The sequence below is a fragment of the Entelurus aequoreus genome, linkage group LG03, assembly GCF_033978785.1.
Source record: "Entelurus aequoreus isolate RoL-2023_Sb linkage group LG03, RoL_Eaeq_v1.1, whole genome shotgun sequence".
Lineage (NCBI taxonomy): Eukaryota > Metazoa > Chordata > Actinopteri > Syngnathiformes > Syngnathidae > Entelurus > Entelurus aequoreus.
Genome location: NC_084733.1, coordinates 24,805,874 through 24,831,175, shown reverse-complemented (window position 1 = coordinate 24,831,175; position 25,302 = coordinate 24,805,874). Strand labels below are relative to the sequence as shown.

At 41.8% G+C, this 25,302-nt stretch overlaps 1 protein-coding gene across 2 annotated transcripts in view; it reads left to right on the top strand.

Annotated features, from left to right (window-relative positions):
* Nucleotides 1-2,300: 2,300 nt before the first annotated feature.
* Nucleotides 2,301-25,302, top strand: part of ppp2r5ca (protein phosphatase 2, regulatory subunit B', gamma a) — a 99,637-nt gene continuing 76,635 nt past the window's right edge. Inside the window, exons 1-3 of one of the 2 annotated variants that reach the window (XM_062041529.1) lie at nucleotides 2,301-2,426; nucleotides 2,499-2,555; nucleotides 3,089-3,233. In XM_062041529.1, the coding sequence (XP_061897513.1) occupies nucleotides 2,400-2,426; nucleotides 2,499-2,555; nucleotides 3,089-3,233 (229 nt within the window). In that variant the 5' untranslated portion in view covers nucleotides 2,301-2,399. Of the gene's footprint in view, nucleotides 2,427-2,498; nucleotides 2,556-3,088; nucleotides 3,234-24,702; nucleotides 24,920-25,302 lie in introns of those variants that run through there. The other variant, XM_062041530.1, reaches the window with a different exon arrangement.

The window sequence follows — 25,302 nt, the reverse complement described above, 5'->3', positions numbered from 1 at the left end:
ATTAGAGTGCAGTGCAGGACGTATGTTTTTTCGCTCTGACCGTAACTTAGGTACAAGGGTTCATTGGATTCCATACTTTTTCTATTGTGGATCACAGATTTGTATTTTAAACCACCTCGGATACTATATCCTCTTGAAAATGAGAGTCGAGAACACGAAATGGACATTCACAGTGACTTTTATCTCCACGACAATACATCGGCGAAGCACTTTAGCAACGGAGCTAACGTGATAGCATCGGGCTTAACTGAAGATAGAAACAAAAGAAATACCGGTAAACCCCTGACTGGAAGGATAGATAGAAGATCAACAATACTACCAAACTCTGGACCTGTAACCACACGGTTAATGCTTTCCAGTCTGGCGAAGCCTAGCAATGCTGTTGCTAACGACGCCATTGAAGCTAACTTAGCTACGGGACCTCGACAGAGCTATGCTAAAAACATTAGCTCTCCACCTACGCCAGCCAGCCCTCATCTGCTCATCATGACCCGTGCTCACCTGCGTTCCAGCGATCGACGGCGCGACGAAGGACTTCAACCGATCATCAATGCGGTCGGCGACCCGGAGACGGAGGAAGTCAAGGTGAGGACAGCGCCATGGCGGCGGGCGTTGTAGCGTCGGATAGCGCATCTGCTATCCAACTCAAAGTCCTCCTGGTTGTGTTGCTGTAGCCAGCCGCTAATACACCGATCCCACCTACAGCTTTCTTCTTTGCAGTGTCCATTGTTAATTGAACAAATTGCAAAAGATTCACCAACACAGATGTCCAGAATACTGTGGAATTTTGCGATGAAAACAGAGCTGTTTGTATTGGGATACAATGGTGTCCCAATACTTCCGCTTCAACCCTTGACGTCACGCGCAAACGTCATCATACCGAAACGTTTTCAGCCGGAAGTTTCCCGGGTAATTTAAAATTGCACTTTATAAGTTAACCCGGCCGTATTGGCATGTGTTGCAATGTTAAGATTTCATCATTGATATATAAACTATCAGACTGCGTGGTTGGTAGTAGTGGGTTTCAGTAGGCCTTTAACACCAGTGAGTTGACTGATGAACATTATCACATCATTTTTATTCAGAAAGTATAAATAAGGACAAATAAAGATAGAATACCATCAACCGCAACATGTAAGTTTAACAAAAACCCAACAACATTATGATTAGGACATTTTCAGAATGTGCTTGTTCTATTTTTTAAACAAAGAAAACAATCTGAAATTGTCTTTATTTTTAAGTTATCATGCCGTGATTTTACCAGTCCGGCCCACTAGGGAGTAGATTTTTCTCCATGTGGCCCCCGCTCTAAAATTAGTTTTTTTTTTTTTTTTTGTTTTTTCGTCCTGTCCAGCTTCTCAGGCAAATCATATAGTTGATGTAGATGCCCATATCGGCTGTTCAGATTTACTTTACAAAAGAGAAGTGTAGGATACTTCTCTTGTTGCCTTATTTGTATTTGACTTTATTAAATGTATTCATATTATCATTTGGTGCAGGAGGGGATAGAAAGAGAAAAAAAGGAAGACAGAGGGAGGAATTGTGGGGACAAGAGGGGGATTAGACAGAGAGACAAAAACAACAGAAAACACAACAACAACAACAATAGAGCAACATCAGCAAATACGACATGTACAAATATGATGGTAAAAGTAATAGCAAATAAGCAGTTAGCGAAAATAAAAAATAATACAGAAATGACAAAGAGCATTATTACACTAAAAATGGAGCAATACAAATACCAATAGAAATAGCGCTATTGATAATGAACAATACCAACACTTTACCTTTATTATCAACAATACAGTTGTTCAAATGCAACAATACATATACGTAATGATAACTTGAGATACGAAAGAATGCAGAAAAATGGAGGGGAAGAAAGAGAAGCAACCTACATTAACCTTGTAGATTGTTATAGTAACAATAGGTTAAGCTTTGTCAGTGTGCCATGTGTTATACCCAGTTTACCCTAGGGCAACAACATTAATATATGTTTGATGAAACGTGATTATGTGCATGAGGGTATGTGTGCATCTAAAATGAGTTTGACACCCCTGCTTCAGAGCATGTGTGTACACGGTGGTGCATTCTTTTGCACATTCCTGCTGGTGCAACACTGTCCCCGTGTGGCAGTCGAGTGACCAAACAACCGGTTTAGAAAGTCAGTCTGCTTTGGACTTGCAGGACATCACAGCAGGAATCCGCCTCCACTTCTTGTCCTCTAATAAAAAAAAACCACAGTGTGTCCTGCATGAAGTGTCTGCGCAGGCAGCCTGCTGGTACTCATGGTCACATGGTGCTGCTTGGATATTCACCACTGGGACTGGGAGCCACTCCAGCGTGAAGTCGAGTGGAGGAAAAACCGTGACAGTGGAGCGCTCCATCCATCATCCACTATGCCTCAGAAAAGCAGGAAAGACAAGGTACATTTCTATCTTTCGAGTTCTATTTTTCGGCCTTTTTAAATTGCGCAACTGACAATTTGTGTTGTTTAGGACGGCAGTAAGTCTGGAAAGAGCAAAAGTAAAAATGGGCCTGCTGGGGATCAAGAAGTGAGTATTTTCACTGGAGCACAATAGCACAGTGTACGTTGTCCCTTAGGGATATATTCGATCAGGACACTCGTATAGATACTTTCTTTGTGACTTTCCGGAGCGCGTTTATGTCCTCCGGTGGACCCAAGTCCTGCAGATGGCGTGACTTAAGAAGCACACGTTGTTTGCGCTCGTCCACAATATGGCGCCCCTATTTTGTGCATTATGTCGCAGTAACACAAAGACGTTTCTCATCCTAATCAATGCATGAGAAAGTTTGTCATGTGACATCACAGGCGCCATCCGGTGACTTTCCCATCTCGGCATGTAAAGCTTTGTCCTTACTGACATGATGTCATCTGTTTGATGCCCGTGACAGCGCTTTCCTCAATTATTCTGCCCCACTTTGAGGTCAGCCGTGATCGGGTTCCCAGATTCCGAACCCGATCCGACTCAGGGCAGAATTTGACCCTTAAGCACATCATCCACCATGCCTCCTCCCTCTCTCTTACCTATACTGTCCTTTCTCTCTGGTTGCCGTGTTCCTGCAGGGTAAAAAGGGGCCTCCAGCGACTCAGCTGATGAGGGTGAAGCAGCCGGGGTCACACTCAGTCGGGAGGAGGGAGAAGAGGCTCAGTTCTTCCTGCTTCCTCCTCAGCGACAACAGGGAGCTGAACAAACTGGCTGCCCTGGCAGGTAGGCAGCAAGGACACTCAGGGGTCACTTTATTAGGTACACCTGCACAGTCTAAAAATATCCAATACAAGAAAAACAAAGTCAGTTGTGTTTTTTTTAAAAGGAACCAGTATAATTTTCGATGTATAGATAAAAGGATGCAAGAGGGTTCACTCTTTGCACCTAGTTTGTTCTATACCAGAATGAAAGGAACGAAAGTCAGTCATCCGGTCTCTTTGTCTCTGTGGGTGGTGGCAGGGCCGCAGAGAAGTTCAGCCTTGTAAGTATCATAGTAGAAATGATCCAGATCACCCCCAAAATCAAATACTATCCTTATCCCATTGCTGACATAATGTCCTTTAATCAGAACCCGTATGGAGCTAAATTAGGACCAAAAGTTTTACACTTGAAAAATAGTTGAAGCTATTCAAAAAGTGCACAGATTTTGTTTCAGGTTGAATATAATTATGGTTCTTTTTGGTAATTATTTTGATGAACTATTTATTTTTAATTTTCACTTTAAATATATTTTCATGTTTGCACTTCAGTTTTTTTCAGATTTAAATCTTTTTTTTTTCACAATTTCAACTTTTTTACTGACCTTTCTACGTCCTACAGTGAATCATAATTATATAATAATAATAATAATAATAATAATAATAATAATAATAATAATATGCACTTATTGTGTGTGCACATATTTTCATTTAGAATATAAGGTATTTTTTAAAAATCAACATCAAGGCTTGATTTTTTAGTTTCAAAGTTAATTTTTTCAAGCAAAAAAGTTTTGGCCATACTAAAGCGCCATAAATCCACCCATAACTTTTTGAGCATTAATGCTACATAACCAATAACTATGTAACTAACTAATACATAATAATTATATATTGGCATCAAAAATATATGTTTATGTTATCCATCACGGAAACATAAAAAATGGTCATCATTACCCATGTTGTTAATTTATAAAAACTTGGTGGTCTCATAAATGTGTTTTTGCTTAAAGTTTGTACTGTACAGCAAAACAGTCAATTTACAATAAAAAAAAGTCAAATCAAACTGGTAACTATCTTTTGAGTCATAAACTCTTATGACATAAAAGTGTCCGAATTGAATAAAGAGATACTGTGTACCATCTCCGGCTCCACATTAACATCCCAAGTACTGTTACAAACACAATATGGTCCAAATAAAAAATATTACCTTTAAGATTGATCAGAAATTAATAATAATAAATAATAATAATAATAATAAATAAAATAATGATATTATTTTATACATTTTGTATAGTGCTTTTTATGAAAGCTCAAATGCACTTTACATCTATATATACTGTATATACAGTCATGGTCAAAAGTTTACATACACTTGTAAAGAACATAATGTCATGGCTGTCTTGAGTTTCCAATCATTTCTACTACTCTTATTTTTTTGTGATAGTGATTGGAGCACATACTTGTTTGTCACAAAAATATTCATGAAGTTTGGTTCTTTTATGAATTTATTATGGGTCTACTGAAAATGTGACCAAATCTGCTGGGTCAAAAGCATACATAAAGCAACATACATTATCAATTTTGGTGATGTAGAAAAGTTACAATCAAATCAAATTAGCTTCATGGCATGGCTTCTTAACTTCATGTGGGTGATTATGATTGGTGACACCTGTTGACTTCTCTGAGCCCATTTATATAGAGCTCATGTGATGCAGTCATTAGACTCGGTTACAAACCCGACAATGGGAAAGTCAAAAGAACTCAGCACAGATCTGAAAAAACGAATCATTGACTTGAACAAGTCAGGAAAGTCACTTGGAGCCATTTCAAAGCAGCTTAAGGTCCCAAGAGCAACTGTGCAGACAATTGTTTGTAAGTGTAAATTGCACGGCACAGTTTTGTCTTTGCCACGATCAGGAAGAAAACGCAAGCTATCACCTGCTGCTGAGAGAAAATTGGTCAGGATGATCAAGAGTCAATCGAGAACCACCAAAAAGCAGGTCTGCAATGAATTAGAAGCTGCTGGAACACAGGTGTCAGTGTCCACAGTCAAGCGTGTTTTGCATCGCCATGGACTGAGAGGCTACCATTCAAGAAGGAAGCCCAGAAGCGACACCTTAGGCTCGTCTAAAGTTTGCTGCTGATCACATGGACAAAGATAAGACCCTCTGAAGGAAAGTTCTATGGTCAGATGAAACTATAATTGAGCTGTTTGGCCACAATACCCAGCAATGTGTTTGGAGGAGAAAAGGTGATACCTTTAATCCCAGGAACACCATTCCTACCGTCAAGCATGGTGGTGGTAGTATTATGCCCTGGGCCTGTTTTGCTGCCAATGGAACTGGTGCTTTACAGAGAGTAAATGGGACAATGAAAAAGGAGGATTACCTTCTTCAGGACAACCTAAAATCATCAGCTCGGAGGTTGGGTCTTGGGCACAGTTGGGTGTTCCAACAGGACAATGACCCCAAACACACATCAAAAGTGGTAAAGCAATGGCTAAATCAGGCTACAATTAAGATTTTAGAATGGCCTTCCCAAAGTCCTAACTTAAACCCCATTGACAACCTGGACAATGTTGAAGAAACAAGTCCATGTCAATTTTGTCAAGAGTGGTCAAAAATTGCCAGAAGCTTGTGGATGGCTACCAAAAGCGCCTTATTGCAGTGAAACTTGATCAAAATATTAACATTGCTGTATGTATACTTTTGACCCAGCAGATTTGGTCACATTTTCAGTAGACCCATAATAAATTCATTAAAAAAATTTTTTTTTAAAAATCACAAAAAATAAGAGTTGTAGAAATTATTGGAATATAATGCTAACTAATGCTAGCCATGACATTATGTTCTTTACAAGTGTACATAAACTTTTGACCACAACTGTGTGTGTGTGTGTATATATATATACATATATATACATACATATATATATATATAAATATATATATATATATATATATATATATATATATATATATATATTTATTTATTTTTTTAAATATTGTGTATTTTTTCCATGATTGACTCAGGCAACACATTTTGATTGTTATATTAATATTCAAAATAAATGTTAACACCTGAAATGTTTTGAAACCCTATTTCTGTCAAGACCGGAACAGGACTCTGGACACAGATGCAGGAGTTTGACAACAAATATTTATTCCAAACAAGGGAAAGGGTCAAAAAGGGGAGAAACTTAACAGGCTACCAAAAGCTGATCTTACCTAATCTCTAAACTAACAAAATCTCAATGAACTCAAAACGCTCCAGCTGCCGAGGGAAAAAGGTTGCAAAGAGAACAATATGCAAAAAACAACAAAAGGCGCTCCAAGGCAGGCAATTCTAAACAACTAATCTTACCTGACAAAAAGGGTACAAAGAACGTGGCAATGGCTGTTGACGCTGGAGGTTCGCACAAAAGATACAAAACACTCTGGCACAGGACAGAAGGAGGATGAGACATTTATACACATGAGGGAGGGTGACACAGGTGGGCGCAATCAGGCAATCAGGAGAGACGTCAGACCAGTGAAACAGGAGGAAGGGCAAGTGACCTGAAACGAGGGGGAGAGTCAGCATTTCAAAATAAAACAGGAAATGACAAAACATGAAACCAGACGAAACCCAGACCAGACTTCACCCAGGTGTGACAGAACCCCCCCTTCTAGGGCCGACTCCTGACGGCCCAGGGACCTCAGGGTGGAGTCTATAGAAGTCCTGGATCAGGGAGGGGTCATCAATGTTCCGTTGGGGTACCCACTGTCTTTCTTCGGGACCGTACCCCTCCCAATCCACCAAAAACTGTCTTCCTCGACCTCTGTTGCGTACCGCTAACAGTCTCTTGACCCGGTACAGAAGACCTCCATCTGCCGCTTCCAGTGGCGGGGGGGGGGTTGGTGGCTGGGACCATAGGGTTCTCTTTGGCCGGCTTGACTTGGCTGACGTGGAAGGTAGGATGTAGGGATGCAAATTATCGATTATTTCATTAATTGATAGTTGATAACCTTATCGATCGATCATCGATTAGTTGATAAAGCGGCGTTTTCCCCCCATCTGAGATTTCCCCTCAATAAGGTACAAAATCAAAATCAAAATTTTGCTGGTATAAAATACAAAGGACATTGTATTCCCTAATCAAATGTTTATTTGATACAAAAGTAAGTCATCTTTGTAACATGAGGAATATAATATAAAGTGCACTTTAGTCTTGTCACACATGCAAGACTTGGTAGTGGCAGCAGCCATAATAGCTAGCTTTATTTTATATAATCCCTCTTGAACTGGGAAAGGTGCCTAATGCCTATCTGTCAACTTGAAAAAATACAAGGAAGACATCCCTGAAAATTGTAACAGCAGGCAGCAAATAAGTAAGCCTGTTGGCTGTTGCAGTCTGCTGCAGAACTTCACCTTTGGACTCAGGTGAGGCTGACAAGAACTGAAGTGAAAAAACATGTCACTCACTCACTACTGTAAAGACAAGAAAAATAAAGTAACATCAAGTGCACAACATGCACAATGCACATCTTAGTCTGTCTCACAAACTATTAGAAGGCTAGCAGCCTGCAAGCTGCAACATTAATTGAATCCCTCTTGAACTGGGAAAAGTGCCTATATGACAGTCAACTTGAAAAAATATAAGGCAGACATCCCTGAAATTGTAAGTAACAGCAAAATAAGTAAACCTAAGCCTGCTGCAGAAGAACAGTCATTGATTCAACTTAACATTTGGGCTCAAGTGAGGCTGACAGAAGAACTGAATGAAAAACATGTCACTGCATAAAATAAAATAAAGTGCATGCACTATGCCCATCTTAGTTTGTCTCTCACAAACTATTAGTGTAAACATTAATGTAATAATCAGTCAGCTTGAAACAGGCTGACAACAACTTCAAGTAAACATTCCTGAAAGACAATGGTGATAGCTCTCTGTTGTATTTGACGTCCAACAGTCAGTGGTTATTGCTACATGCGTGTTGGCCAGTCGTGCTTTCAGCTCGGCTTTCTTTCTTTTGTAGCGAGCCTCTATGCGGGTTGTTATTGTTTCTCGAGAAGGGATTTGGTAGTCTGGCTCACAATAGTTCATCAACTCACGAAACCCCTTGCCATCCACAATGCTTATAGGCAGCATATCCTTTTCAACCATGTTGCAAATCCTCTGGGTGATGCCCTCTGCCCGTGCGTCATCACACACCGCTTTTCTTTTGGAAAACGCTTCGGCGACGGAGGGCTGGCCTGGCCGTGCTCCGCCTCCACTCTCTCCTCCAAGCACAGCGGCATGTAAACTTTTTAGGTGGTAATTTAACGAACTGGTTGAATTGTTGTACTTCAAAACAGCCTTACATATTTTGCACGTTGCATCGTCCTCTTTTAGGGTGAAATGTTCCCACACAGCACTTCTCTTGCGTCGCTTCATGTTTGTTTTTCTTCTCTCGCATGTGGACTCTCATGTGTACAGCGGACATGTAGGGCTGGTCACGTGATGGTGTTGCTGCTTGGAAAAAGTACAATAAGCAACAACTCCCTCGTGTGGACTAGCGAGGTATAAACTCAGCATTACCTTCACACAGAAAACCACCGCACCGACCGTGACAGAACGGAATTGTCAATTAATTGAAATCGTTAATTTTAATCGGGTAATTTCTTAACGGCAATTAATCGAAAATCGATTAATTGTTAACATCCCTAGTAGGATGGACACGGAGCGACCTGGATAGACGTAGGCGTACTGCTGCAGGATCGATGACCTTGGCGATGGGGAAGGGGCCGACGAATCTGGGCGCCAATTTTTTGGATGGCACCTTGAGGTGCAGGTCTTTGGCAGCTAGCCATACTCGCTGTCCTGGCTGGAAATTAGGTGCTGGGCGGCACTTCCGGTCGGCGGCTTTCTTGACCCGATCTCCTTGGCGAGCGAGCACTTGTCGGGCCGCAAGCCAGATGCGACGGCATCGGCGCACCAGGGCGTGGGAACAGAGACCTCTGGCTCCGAGTCCGGGAACACTGGTGGTTGGTAGCAATAGACACACTTGAATGGGGAAAAGCCAGTGGCAGAGGTGGGCAAGGAGTTATGGGCGTATTCCACCCAGACCAGGTGGGAACTCCACGTTGTTGGGTTCTGGGACACGAGGCATCGGAGGCTGGTTTCCAATTGTTGGTTGAGGCGCTCGGTCTGGCCGTTTGCCTCCGGGTGGTATCCTGATGTCAGGCTGGCTGTAGCTCCAATGAGTTTGCAGAAATCCCTCCAGAACCGTGAGATGAATTGGGGCCCCCGGTCCGATACAATGTCTTTGGAAAATCCATGAATTCTAAAAACATGCTGCATCAATATCTGAGCAGTCTCTTTGGCTGTGGGTAACTTTGGTAAGGCAATAAAATGTGTCATCTTGGAAAAACGGTCGACCACAGTGAGCACCGTGGTGTTACCTCTTGAGACCAGGAGACCTGTGACAAAGTCCATAGAGATGTTCGCCCACGGTCTGGAGGGAATAGGCAGAGGCTGTAGAAGTCCAACACGTGACCCGTAGGATGTTTTGTTGCGAGCGCAGACCGGACACGCCTCGATTTACTCCCGGACCCCCGCCTCCATGGATGGCCACCAGAACCGCTGTGAAATAGCAAACATAGTTCTCCGGACCCCCGGATGGCAGGTAAGCAGCAAGGTGTGAGCCCAATGGATCACCTGTGGGCGCAGATTGACAGGGACAAACAAGCTATTCTCTGGGCACCCACTAGGTGGAGGGGTCTCACCGTTAGCGTGCCTTACTTCTTGTTCTATCTGCCAAGTGACCGCTCCAACCACACAGTTCAGTGGGAGTATGGGCTCTGGTACTTTGGCAACAGGCTCGGGGTCGTAGAGGCGTGACAAAGCGTCCGACTTGACATTGCGGGACCCCGGCCTGTAAGAAAACGTGAAATCAAAACGATTGAAAAACAATGCCCACCTGGCCTGACGAGAGTTCAGTCTCTTGGCTTGTTGAATATATTCCAGGTTGTTGTGGTCAGTCCAAACTATGAATGGATGCTGTGCCCCCTCTAACCAATGTCGCCACTCTTCCAGCGCTATCTTGACCACCAGCAGTTCCCCGTTACCAACATCATAGTTACGTTCCGCAGGGCTCAGCCGGCGAGACAGAAAGGCGCAGGGGTGGGTCTTTCCATCTGCCTCCAATCTTTGGGATAGAACTGTCCCAACTCCCTCATTCGACGCATCCACCTCGACCACAAATTGGCGTTGTGGATCTGGCAGTGTGAGGATGGGTGCAGTCGTGAAGCGGCGCTTGAGATCCTGGAAGGCCCTCTCCGCCTCCGGAGACCAGTAGAAGCACACCTGTGGAGAAGTCAGAGCATGGAGAGGGGAAGCTATCGCGCTAAAGCCTCTGATAAATCGCCTGTAGAAGTTTGCAAAACCAAGGAATTGCTGAACCTTCTTACGACTATCAGGTGTTGGCCACTTGGCAACTGCGCTAACTTTAGCCAGATCCATTTGGACTCTTCCAGGGGCTACAATGAAGCCCAGGAAGGAGATGGTGTTGGCATGGAATTTGCATTTCTCAGCTTTTACATACAGGTGATTTTCCAGGAGCCGTTGCAAAACCTGGCTGACATGGTGCCTGTGAATGTCCAGATTGTCAGAGTAAATTAATATGTCATCAAGATAGACAAAAACAAAATGATCCAAAAAGTCTAAGCACATCATTAATCATGGCCTGGAATACGGCAGGGGCATTAGTGAGACCAAAAGGCATTACTAAGTATTCATAATGGCCACTAGGGGTGTTAAAACCGGTCTTCCACTCATCACCCTCCCTAATGCGAATGAGGTGGTAAGCATTGCGCAGGTCAAGTTTGGTAAAAACTTTGGCCTGCCGGAGCTGATCGAAGACTGATGACATCAATGGAAGAGGGTACCGATTTTTTTATTGTTATGTCGTTGAGGACTATAGTCTATACATGGTCGCAGGGTCCCGTCTTTCTTGTCTACAAAGAAGAACCCTGCTCCAGCAGGTGACGATGAAGGGCGGATGAGTCCCGCCTTAAGTGAAGATTCTATGTACTCCTTCATAGCATGTCTCTCGGGACCTGAGACGGAGTACAAGCGCCCCTTGGGGATGGTAGAACCGGGAATGAGGTCTATTGCGCAATCGTAAGGTCTGTGTGGGGGGAGCGATGTAGCTTTAGCCTTATAAAGGCCTCCTTAAGGTAGTGGTAGCATGGAGGTATGGAAGTCAAATCCGGGTGCTGTAGTTCTGTGGCAGAAACAGAGTTTATATTTGTGGCTGTTTTGGCAGGAGCACTAACCCTTATACACTTCCCCACACAGTTCTTTCCCCAACCCCTGATCTTGCCTGTGGGCCAGTCTATGTGGGGGTTGTGGTGAATGAGCCACGGAAGTCCCAGTACCAGGGTGCGAGCAGGTGAGTGGAACAAAAAAAAATTCAATAGTTTGTGGTGATTATCTATGTCTATGGCTACAGGTTCTGTGATATGGGTAATAGTGAATAAGGTGCTACAGTTAAGTGCGCTGGCTCTAATGGGTGGTGTGATAACCCTAGTTCTCACTCCCAATCTTTTGGCTAACCCCCAGTCCATTAAGCTCTCATCGGCCCCAGAGTCAATTAAAACATCCAATACTATACTTAGAGTCATTGTTTACCTTAATGGGTGTCAAGGTACGCACAGTAGCACTTGAAGCAGGATGCTGATTCCCCACCTGGTTTGTCTTGGAAGGGCAGGCGGCCACGAGATGCCCCACTTCTCCGCAATAGAAACATCGCCCCTCCTTGAGGAGACGTTGGCGCTCTACCAGAGGGAGTCGTGCCCGGCCCAATTGCATGGGCTCCTCTCCGCTCTCAGGCAGGGAATAGGGAAGCCGTCCTGCTGATTGAGGATCTGGTGCATGACTGGCAATGAGGGAAAACTGCGGCTGGTGATCTGGATCATTCAGACGGCCTCCTTGGAGAAACTTGAACTCCCGTAGTCGTTGGTCTGTCCGGATGGCAAGCGCGATGAGGTCGTCTAGGTTCGTGGGTAGATCTATGGGTAGCAGTCTCTCCAGAACAGGGCCGGCCAGCCCCTTGAGGAAGACGTCATGGAGTGCTGTCGAGTTCCATCCGCTCTCTGCAGCCAGGTTCCGAAAACGAATGGCGTAATCGGAGGCTGATTCGCTCCTCTGATGAATCCCGCTGAGCTCTCTAGCCCTTTCGCGCTCGGAAGAGACAGGATCAAAAGTCTTTTGTAGAGTTTGTGTGAAGTCTCTGAGTGAGCCGCATATGTGTGAGTCCCTGGCCCACTCGGCCATGGCCCACTTCCTTGCTCTCCCAGCCAGAGAGGAGATCATGAAGGATACCTTAGCACGCTCGGTGGGAAATGCGTGGGGCGAGAGCTCAAAGTGCATCTCACAGTTTATTATGAATTCCTTACATTGTCCGGGTTCCCCCGCAAAACGTTCAGGAGGGGCCAATCGGGCTCCCACTTCAGTATGAATAGTGGGGAGTACCTGAGTCTTGGGGGCTGGCTGCGGCTTGGGTTCAGGGGGTGCGGGACCAGGCCTGGTCATCTGGGTGATCAAAAGTTGCACCTGTTCTGCAAGTTGGCCCACCTGAGTGGTAACAGCGGTCCTGAAATTGTCCTGGGTTCGAGCGAGCCCCTGAATTTCCTGGCCCAAGACTGCCACCTGCTCCTCATGAGCGGAGAGGCGGGATTCCTGTGCTTGAAGTGCCGCAGCCAACTGCTTCGCTCCTGCTGTGTCCATACTGGCCAGAGTGTACTGTCAAGACCGGAACAGGACTCTAGACACAGATGCAGGAGTTTGACAACAAATATTTTTTCCAAACAAGGGAAAGGGTCAAAAAGGGGAGAAACTTAACAGCCTACCAAAAGCCGATCTTACCTAATCTCTAAACTAACAAAATCTCAATTAACTCAAAACGCTTCAGCTGTGGAGGGAAAAAGGTTGCAAAGAGAACAATATGCAAAAAACAACAAAAGGCGCTCCAAGGCAGGCAATTCTAAACAACTAATCTTACCTGACAAAAAGGGTACAAAGAACGTGGCAATGGCTGTGGACATGGACGCTGGAGGTTCGCACAAAAGATACAAAACACTCTGGCACAGGACAGAAGGAGGATGAGACATTTATACACATGAGGGAGGGTGACACAGGTGGGCGCAATCAGGCAATCAGGAAAGACGTCAGACCAGTGAAACAGGAGGAAGGGCAAGTGACCTGAAACGAGGGGGAGAGTCAGCATTTCAAAATAAAACAGGAACTGACAAAACATGAAACCAGACGAAACCCAGACCAGACTTCACCCAGGTGTGACAATATCCATGCATTGCAATGAGCAGTATAATATTACATACTTTCCCAATGCTGACGTTATTGTGTCCTCTTTCGACAGCGCCTTTGCTTGCAGCAGCCAAGTAAAGCACTCCATTTTGACACATTTGCTGCAAAATGCCAATTAATCTGCAATAAATTCCACTGACCTCCAATCCTATAATACTCCTAGAATACTGAGGGGAAAAAAGGAAGAAAAAAAAGGAAAATGCCCTATGCTCGAATAGAACATATAAGACAACCCGTCTATTTGATGACACGTTTTTGTAAAAACAATTTTTCAAGACAAAGCACAGCCGATAGACAAACTTTTGATGTGTTTAGAAAGAAGTTGTCTGCTGTCACCATCTTGTTAGCATTAGTATAATTATCCGTCAGACTTTTTAAGGGTCGTATATTCGGGTCAATACGGTGTAAATTTGAGATTGACAATGGTTTGGTCACGTTCCTATTGGTTTCTATGAGAAAAATCCTGACAACATCCTCAGGGGTACATTGTCATATTTTATAAAGGGAGCCATTTTTATATTGCATGGATACTCATTACATTGTGCAGATCTACTCTCTCTTTCGCTTTCTTCAAATGCTTCTCCTTTGCATGTTGGCTGGCCATGGAGGAAGGCAGCCGTATTAATAATGTATGGCACAGGTGGATCTTCATAGCCACCTTTTTAACCCGGCGGTCAAGCTACATAATGGATGAGCCATGCTGCCCATCCGCTGCTTTGTCTGTAATGCAAATGACGTGATATCAGTTGTGGGATCAAGACGTACCTGGATGAAGAAAACCGATATTTCCATGTCAGGGTTTGCAAGATTGTAAAATAATGCTGACTCAGGCTGCATGTAAGTGTAAGATGCCGGTGGTTGGCCTATGCATTACGTGTAAGCATTTTTGATTTGGAGGCTTGATTTAGTGCAAAATAATGACAATAGTCATCAAATAGGCCTGTGTTTTCAATTTCTTTTATTGATTCTTTCCACTTCCATGTATCATGTTGGTGCCTTTTCCAATGCTGGACAGTGAGGATGAGGTTGGGACATTTATTTTTTATGGCTTTTTTGTTTACACGCAGCATTACATGCAGGATGTGGCCTTAAGTGGTCTCCTGTAAATGTATACTCAGCTATGTTTTGCTCTTGTACCTTTCCACTGCATGATTATTAATAGTTTGATTTAGTTTATTGCAATAATTAAAATTGATGAGTGACAGGAGAAGTGGTAAATATTTATGTTTAACAATTGAATTATAAGTTGAATTACTACATTCAAGGAATTAATTTTTGTACTAATTTCCCTTTTACTTAGTATATTGAATACAGTTTAATTGTATTATGTATTTGTATTTATTTATTTGTTTTTATTAATATTTTATATATAATGATCTATTTTTGGAGATTTGTTTTTTTTAAGTTTATCAAAATTAATGAGTTACAGGAGGAATAATAAATCTTTTTGTTTAACAACATAATTGTAAATTTAATAAATGATGTGCTTAACAATATAATTAATCCCCCTTTACTCATTTAATATATTTGATTAGCTTATATGGTAATGTTAACAACGCCAGCTTGATTACATTACGATAGCATGTACGAATGGGAAGGTTCAGTAAGTAGTAATAGTTTTAGTTATATTTTAAAACTTAAAAATGTTGCTTTGAGTGATGACTGAAGAATCCTTTCGAGCGGAAACGCGATATGAACGAATACTTCCGGTTCAAGGCGGAAAACAGGATATACATTTTCAACCAGCAGCCCCTGCAGTGAGTGAACTCGTCCAAAAGATGGCGCCACAGCACAAACAACAACACACCTTTTCAGTGTCTGTGACGATGTTCTGTGAAAACATTTTTTTAATACAAAACATTATGGCTGTTAGCGAAGAAAAATCTGTAAATTAGCCGCACCGTTTTAAAAGCCGCAGCGTACAAAGCGTGGGGAAAAAAGTTGCAGATTATTGCTGGTATTCACACACGTGATTTCTTCCCGGAAGTGAAAAGCAGTGGTGGTTGACAAAGCTGAGATGGCTTTTCATCTTGCAAGCCACGCCTAAACTACGGTATGTGAATACAAAATAGGCTTAAATCTTCCTGCAAAAATCAGATACGAGCAAAAAATCTAACTGTGCAATGGAATAGATCCCTACACTTTATCAAAAAATGATTTGTCGAGTGATATCAAGAAATACGTTGGTCGCGTTCCCAGACATAACAAACTATTGTTCTCCAGACGCAATTCTACATGACAAAACAGATGTAAACTTGGAAAAGCATGGAGGCCTACAACTTCTTAGTGTGCAACTGGGTCAAGGAAATTAGTATCAAGACTCTCCTGGGTAAATATTCATAGATTCTGCTTGGGTACAGTTACATAAGGTTACATTTCATGATTTAACTTCGAGTCTAAGCCGCCATATGGGTTGAGTCCTGCTGTTGCACGCGCCTTTTACGAGTGTCGTGTTTTTCTACGTCTTTGTCAACTTATATCTATAGACGTCAACGTTGTGTATGTGCTGAAAGCTTCATTTGTGATTGCTGCCTTTGGTAAAAGCTTAACTAGGTTTTGCTCACATTTGACTTCTTGATTTCTTGATTTAGACAAGCCGAGGTGGTGCTTATCGAAACACTCGTAGCAAACATCCATCCATCCATCCATTTTCTACCGCAAACATGTGTTTAAGAAATACAAATAATATCAATATAATACTTAAATGGGAAATAATAACCCATCCATCCATCCATTTTCTACCGCTTGTTCTTTTCGGGGTCGCGGGGGTTGCTGGAGCCTATTTCAGCTGCATTCGGGCGGAAGGCGGGGTACACCCTGGACAAGTCGCCGCCTCATCGCAGGGCCAACACAGATAGACAGACAACATTCACACTCACATTCACACACTAGGGCCAATTTAGTGTTGCCAATCAACCTATCCCCAGGTGCATGTCTTTGGAGGTGGGGGGAAGCCGGAATACCCAGGGGGAACCCACGCAGTCACGTGGAGAACATGCAAACTCCACACAGAAAGATCCAGAGCCCGGGATTGAACTCAGGACCTTTGTATTAAACATATATCCCACAAACCTTTAACAAAATAATCACTGCAAACTCATGCATTCTTCGACTCTGCCCCCTCGGACTGGAGTGTGAGCTGCTTCTCCGTCGTCGTTTCCACAAATCTTGCACTATTCCGCCCTTTTTGATAAACTCTCGAGGGACTTTGAAGAAACGTTTGTCCTTTCCGCGATTTGAACAATTCGCTTAACTGAAAAAAACGCAATCATAGGGCATTTTTCTTTGAGAAAGGCTAAATGGCGCCTAGTACCCATTGAAAACAAAGCTAGCTTGACCACCACTAGTATTTATTGGGCGGGACTTGAGCCGGACGTGACGTCAGTAACATCCCAGCAAGAGTACATTTGAGAATAATGAACAGGTTATGCTTACCTATGTAATATTTTGCTAACATTTGATGGTTTTATTGTATCGGACAGTTGTTGGATTCATGTATTACAAAACGTTAACATGTATAACTCAATCAATATCCACAGAGTGTGACAAAACAAGTCACATCGTCGTAAACCCACACTAAATCTCCCATGACTTTGACATAGAGGGGTAAAAATGAAGAAGCCTTGGAATTTATCACACAAATAACACGCAAGGACAGTCGCCAGCCTACTTTCAATGGTTAAACGCTGCACTTTTCATGGCCATTCAACGGTGGCATATCCGTCATTTAACAGCATGTAGAGTACAGTAGGGGCCCATTTTGTCTCCAAAGATACACTTTATGCACCATAGAGCATTATGATCATCACATAGTTTTGGCCAAGCAAGTCAGTTGCAACAGTGCATGTTTCATGAACATGAATGACTGACAGCTTTTCTGCTGTTACAGTCTGTGTTGCCATCGTCTGGTGAAAAGTGGAAGTGTGATTATTCCCCAGCATAGGCATTCAACTTTTAAATTGACTGATTTTATGAGATTTTTTACACCATTGCGCTGCAGATGCATATTATATTCTATGTAAAAAACGTGCATGTTGGGTTCATTAGAGGCCTTAAATCCGAGGCAGGAACTTGTTTTCATTAAGGGCCACGTCACAGGGGCTTGTTACAGGTCGTAATATATGATAAAAATGTATAAGGATTCCCCTAATTATATTACATTATTGCCTATGCGTTTGATTATTATATATTTTTTATGTTGGCTGTAAAAAAAAAACTCTAGATAGTACTGTAAAAAACTGGCAGATCAGTCCTCAGAATGTTATTGTAAAATTTGAATATATTTTTTTTACAGCATATAAAAAGTAAATGGAATGGAAAGACGGTAATACTTTTTTTTTACAAAATCTATGGTTGTTGTTTCTATAGTGAATTAATGTAAATGAAAAAACAGTACCAAAGTTGTTTAATCGGTAAAAAACTGGCAGCGCAGATGCCAGAATTTTACCGTAAATTTTATTGTAATTTTTGCAGTGTGCAATTTGATGGATCATTTGCTTTGAAATCATAAGTCAAGCAGATGTTTAAGTATTTATTTTTATTATAATTTATTTTTAAATATATCATATTTGGCCCTAGAATGTGAGTGTGAATGTTGTCTGTCTATCTGTGTTGGCCCTGCGATTAGGTGGCAACTTGTCCAGGGTGTACTCCGCCTGCCGCCCGATTGCAGTTGAGATAGGCTCCAGCACCCCCCGCAACCGTACTTGCCAACCCTCCCGATTTTTCCTGGAGACTCCCGAATTTCAGTGCCCCTCCCAAAAATCTCCCAGGGCAATCATTCTCCCGAATTTCTCCCGATTTTCACCCGGACATCAATATTAAGGGCGTGCCTTGATGGCACTGCCTTTAGTGTCCTCTACAACCCGTCGTCGCGTCCACATTTTCACCATAGACATACTTGATCAATAGCCATACAGGTCACACTGAGGGTGGCCGTATAAACAACTCTAACACTGTTACAAATATGCGTCACACTGTTTAACCCACACCAAACAAGAATGACAAACACATTTCGGGAGAACATCCGCACCGTAACACAACATAAACACAACAGAACAAATACCCAGAATCCCTTGCAGCCCTAACTCTTCCGGGCTACAATATACACCCCCCCCAATCTCCCGAATTCGGAGGTCTCAAGGTTGGCAAGTATGCCCGCGACCCCGAAAGCGACAAGCGGTAGAAAATGGATGGATGGATATTTGGTTGCATTATTTGGTCATTTTAAAGTTTAAAAGTTATGCATGTCAAGCAGTGGTTCTTAAACTTTTTTCACCAAGTACCGCCTCAGAAAAAACACTTGGCTCTCCAACTACCACCAAAATGACCAAAACTAAAATAAACTTGCGTAATAGGCCTAAATAAATATTCATTAAAAACAAGGGAAAAGTTTATTTAACAAGTATATTGAAGTTTTTGGCCACTGTAACATTACACACAGTTTGAACAGTAACACTGTGTTTAAATATAGGGGAAAAAAACACTGTAATTTTAATCAAGTGATTATTTGGCGTACCACTGGATGTAGCCCGCGTACCACTATGTACCATAGTTTGAGTATAACTGATGTAAAATATATGCATGCAGTCCATGTATTATTTTTCATGTCAAAATGGAAAGAACAAATACATATCGTAAGAAAAGATTCTTTATTAAAGCATGATATTTCCAGGCATTCGTGGGCCACATAAAATAATGTGGCGGGCCTTGTGTTTGACACATATTCTCAATAGGTATGAATGCGAGTGAATGTGATTGGTCCTCCAATATATATATATATATATATATATATATATGTATATATATATATATATATATATATATATATATATATATATATATATATATATATATATATATATATATATTTTTTTTTTTTTATACATACAAGCCCCCAGACACATTTTTCTCTCTCAATGGGGCCCCTGAATCAAAATAATTTCCCAGGTATGTGATAATCTATACAGTATTGCCATCAATGTCTTGGAATTGCAACTGCATGCAATATATAATGCAATATATAATACAGTACAGTACAGTACTTGCAAATGAGACACATAAGTGTAAGAAAACAAGATAACATTTGGACAGCACAGCTCTGTATGTCATGTTTTTTCTAACATTAATTAACACATTTGACCACACACAAAACTACCAAAAATGTATGTTGTTTAATACTGGTATCGATCCTGCGGCTCGTGCCATCAAATCACTTTCTATTTAAGTTACAAAAAAAATAATAATAATTGTTTTCCCTTTTAAGAAGTGAAAAGAAAACCTTTGAATACGTATGTTAGCAAATGTATTGTAAATCATTTCTGGCTGCACAGTAATCAATATGAGGCTCCCATACAAAATAGGAAAAAACAAAGGATCGCACAAACACAAACTGCACCCTATTCCTAATGCTCAAATTGTGCGTAATCACTTATGAGCTTTCATCACTTATGTGTTCGAGATGGAGTGATGGTGTCCAGGCTCATTTCATAAGCAGGTTTCCCCGAAAAAAACAAGCTCATTATCCCTGTTAAGTACTTTGATCACTGTGCTACTGCTCCGAAAATAATATGTGTTTATTTTCGTGTTTACCCAAGACTAAAAGTAAACAGACAACATGCTTTTTTCTCAAATACTGTATGTTTTTTGTCGCCTGCAGCTAGCTTGGCTAACGCTAACAGCTTACTTAATGCTACGTGTTTAACTCAATAAAACATGCTTTGATTCAAACTTACCAGTCTGAAAATGCCGTAAACACAACATGTATCGGGTGATGGCGTTAAAAGTCATGTTCGATGGTCTCACGGCTGCTATCTAGGCTATTCGCAGTCTCTTTATTAGTCTCATAAACCGACTTCCTTCGACTTTGCTTTCACGCTGGAAATAACAAAAATCTCACCAAATATGTTTCTTCTCTGAATCAATCACAATTGTGGCAGTTAATGATGCCGCACGGTTGTGCCATGTTTTGAACTTATTGAAGGAAAAAAACAAAACTTAAGCACAAAGTCTTGTATTCATCCATGTAAATAAGCGATTCAGAGCCCAGCAAGACCCACAATGCAATTTGTTTCCACGTCACACTTTCGAGCCATATCCCAATATATACACTATATTGCCAAAAGTATTTGGTCACCTGCCTTGACTCACATATGAACTTGAAGTGCCATCCCATGGAATTGTCCAAAATGTTTTGGTATCCTGGTGCATTCAAAGTTCCTTTCACCGGAACTAAGGGGCCAAGCCCAACTGCTGAAAAACAACCACACACCATAATTCCTCCTCCACCAAATTTCACACTCGGCACAATGCAGTCCGAAATGTAGCGTTCTCCTGGCAACCTCCGAACCCAGACTCGTCCATCAGATTGCCAGAAGGAAATGCGTGATTCATCACTCCAGAGAACGCGCTTTACACCACTGCATCCCACGCTTTGCAGTGGACTTGGTGATGTATGGCTTAGATGCAGCTGCTCGACCATGGAAATCCATTCCATGGAGCTCTCTGCGTACTGTACGTGGGCTAATTGGAAGGTCACTTGAAGTTTGGAGCTCTGTAGCATCTGACTGTGCAGAAAGTCTCTTTGCACTGTGCGCTTCAGCATCCGCTGACCCTTCTCTGTCAGTTTACGTGGCCTACCACTTAGTGGCTGAGTTGCTGTTGTTCCCAAAGTCTTCACTTTTCTTATAATAAAGCCAACAGTTGACTTTGGAATATTTAGGAGTGAGGAAATGCCACGATTGGATTTGTTGCACAGGTGGCATCCTATGACAGTTCCACGCTGGAAATCACTGAGAGCGGCCCATTCTTTCACAAATGTTTGTAGAAACAGTCTCCATGCCTAAGTGCTTGATTTTATACACCTGTGGCCGGGCCAAGTGATTAGGACACCTGATTCTGATCATTTGGATGGGTGGCCAAATATTTTTGGCAATATAGTGTGTATATTAATATAGCAATATAATACCCACAAAATTAGCTCTGTTTAATGTGGGGGGTGGGGGGATTACAGGACATCAAAGTTCATGGGGAGTACATACAGTATTTAATTATGTTGGTTGAGTTTATTGTCGTCTAATCCTATAAAACCTTTGGTTGATTTTCCAACACAGCTCTTGTATTCAACCTTCTTCAAATAAAAAGTGTGTACGCAACATTGTAAAACAATAACATCGTGCTTTCCCTGTGCCTTCTTGGCGAATCACGTGAAAGGAAATACAAAAACAACCTTCCTCGTGATCAACCAGTATAGATTGTGTATGCCAATGTTTTTCAACCTTTTTTGAGCCAAGGCACATTTTTTGCATTGAAAAAATCCGGAGGCACACCACCAGCAGAAATCATAAACTCAGTTCACAGTTGAAAGTCATTGTTGCAATTGTTGGATATGACTTTAAACCATAACCAAACATGCATCAATATAGCTCTAGTCTCAAAGTAAGTGTACTGTCACCACCTGTCACATCACGCCATGACTTATTTTGACTTTTTTGCGGTTTTCCTCTGTGTAGTGTTTTAGTTCTTGTCTTGCGCTCCTATTTATGTGGCTTTTTCTCTTTTTTTTCTATTTTCCTGTAGCAGTTTCATGTCTTCCTTTGAGCGATATTTACCGCATCTACTTTGTTTTAGCAATCAAGAATATTGCAGTTGTTTTTATACTTCTTTGTGGGGACATTGTTGATTGTCATGTCATGTTCGGATGTACATTGTGGACGCCGTCTTTGCTCCACAGTAAGTTTTTGCTGTCGTCCAGCATTCTGTTTTTGTTTACTTTGTAGCCAGTTCTGTTTTAGTTTTGTTCTGCATAGCCTTCCCTAACTTTCAATCCCTTTCCTTAAGGGCACTCACCTTTTGTTTATTTTTTGTTTTAGCATCAAACACCTTTTTACCTGCATTTACAAAGTAATTAGCTACCGGCTGCCACCTACTGATATGGAAGAGTATTACACGGTTACTCTGCTGAGCTCTAGACAGCACCGACACTCAACAACAACACATCATTTGTAAACTATAATTACTGGTTTGCAAAAAATGTCTTTAACCCAAATATGTGAAATTAGATAATCTCCCACGGCACACCAGACTGTATCTCACGGCACACTAGTGTGCCGCGGCACAGTGGTTGAAAAACACTGGTGTCCATGACAGTCTTTCTTAAACGAGTCCAGGGTCAGCTTACTAAACTGACAGTGGAAACAATTTTGTTTATTGATTGTTAAATAGCCATTTCATTTATTGGCAAAGGTCAACTTTTTGATTTGTGTTTCTGTTCAGAATATAAATAATGATAAATGGGTTATACTTGTATAGCGCTTTTCTACCTTCAAGGTACTCAAAGCGCTTTGACAGTATTTCCACATTCACCCATTCACACACACATTCACACACTGATAGCGGGAGCTGCCATGCAAGGCGCTAACCAGCAGCCATCAGGAGCAAGGGTGAAGTGTCTTGCCCAAGGACACAAAGGACGTGACTAGGATGGTAGAAGGTGGGGATTGAACCCCAGTAACCAGCAACCCTCCGATTGCTGGCACGGCCACTCTACCAACTTCGCCACGCCGTCCCTCATATATATATATATATATATGAAATAATGCAGCAAATTGTGCCTTCCCCTCTTATGCAGAGAGTGACTCACACACTTTCCTTTTTTTTTGCTGCACAGCAATGTCATGTTGCAAAAAATATATATATTTTGGTGAGTGGGCAACAATAACTCTCGTCGCACTTTAGTGTGACAGCCAGTCATCTTGCAATTTACATTCTTGCTGAAAGCCCCTCATTCGATTCTCCTCATCCCATTTTAAATAGTTTCTTCTTGCCTGGTTTTATTAGTCACTTCAATCCACAATCCACATAAGTCAGGGGTGTCCAAATTAAAGCATGTGGGGGCCATTTTGATATTTTTCATTTTCAAACCATTACAAAATATATGCATTTTTTAAATTTATTTTACCTTTAGGGGTCCCGGGGACCATAAAGGTTCTCAGTCATTAAAATGTTAAAAATAAATCAGATTATTATTATTTTTTTTTATTATTTAACGCTTACAGTAAATCTCGATATCAACTTCAAATTAAAAAAAATGTTTTATGGCTTTTCTGTCAAAAACAACTTAGTTTTTTTATAGTAAAACTGAAATATGCAGTATTCAGTAATTAGAGCCCTAAAAGATCAATAATGCAGGACACCATTGATTTATTGATTCTTTCATATTTTTGAGTAATCACAGTGAAAAGATAAATAAAAAATCACTAAATATATTTAGGGTCCAAAAGGTGCCCCACTCATAAAGTGATACATTTTTATTAGGTTTTTCTTTTACTTTCAACACTTAAGTTACGAGATCAACTTCAGATATATCTGTCGATTTTATGCTGGAACTATTATTTTGTTTGTTTTATGCGCTTTTGTCAAAGAAAACTTTGATGTTTTTATATGGCTACTACACATTATATGCAATATTTACAACATAAAACATTTTAAAGTGAAATATTTGAAGTAATTGGAGCCCTGAAAATAATTCATTATAACATGGATTTTTTGTCATTATTTTTTTTTTTTTGAGCAATGACAAAAAAAGAAAAATAAAGATAGACAAACAAAAAAAACAGCCTGCATGGCAGCTTTTGTGTCAACATTGCAACTTTTTCTAGCTAGATTTCACCTCATTCCACTTTTTTTAATGTTCTTTTTTATTTTTACAATAGTATTTCCAGAATGTGTGGCGGGCCGGTAAACAATTAGCTGCGGGCCGTAAATGGCCCCCGGGCCGCACTTTGGACACCCCTGATAAGTCCTCTATCCTTGAAGCATGCATTAGTAGAAATGTAGTTTTGCTTCAAAGATTCTCTTTATGCCCCCTTCCGGCTCCAAAATGCTCAGACAGATAACGTTCAATATCCCTAAAAAAACGGCCAAGGTGTGCAATTGCGTTCAAATGGAGCTTTCTCTATGATGTGTAGTACGGCCTGGCTCCCGAGCACATAGCGTCACCAGGCGCTAGCAACTTGGGGGGCGGGACTAAGCTACCAAATTCCACCCACTCTCAGCCAATCGCTTTCCCCCAATGGCGGGAGCCTCGTTTCCTATTGCACCGCAGCGGTCCGGGCTCAGCCAATCGGCGGCCTCCCTGGGCCAGTGACGTCACAAAGTAGCTATTCCCTCCAGCGGCAGGGAGCTTCATTTTCTGATCTGCTTTGTGTTAAAATGGAGGCTGGCCTCTCGCCCTGAGTGAGCGGATCGCCTTCCTGGTTGAGGTTTACATGTTGACATGCAATAAACCTGCAGACAGAATGGTTGTGGATGCACCTAATTCCAATGGGCCTTTTCAGCCGGTGGCTCTAATGCACTTCAGAGGTATGTACGGTCTAATTATCCTTCCTGTATTGTCGCGGGGAAATAGAGGGGGGAAAGGTGTGTGTGTGTGTGTGTGTGTGTTGATGTGCTCCGGTTCCCGTCTACTTCTCATAGCGCGTTTAGCTGTGTAAAACGAGACCGAAAGTCGGCTTCGGTGTACCGAACAACCGGGTGGCTCTCAACAGCCGGCCGTGTGCATTGTTATTGAGCACGGATACGTCTAAAAACGCTCATTATACCAGCTAGCTAGCTAACTACTCTCCTTGCCCATCCCCCCGCCATTTGTGACGCGAACGGAAGTGACGTCAGATCCCGAAGCACCGTTCTTCCATTGATTCCACGTTATTGTGCTTCCAGCATTATGAATTAGGTATGCTTCCACA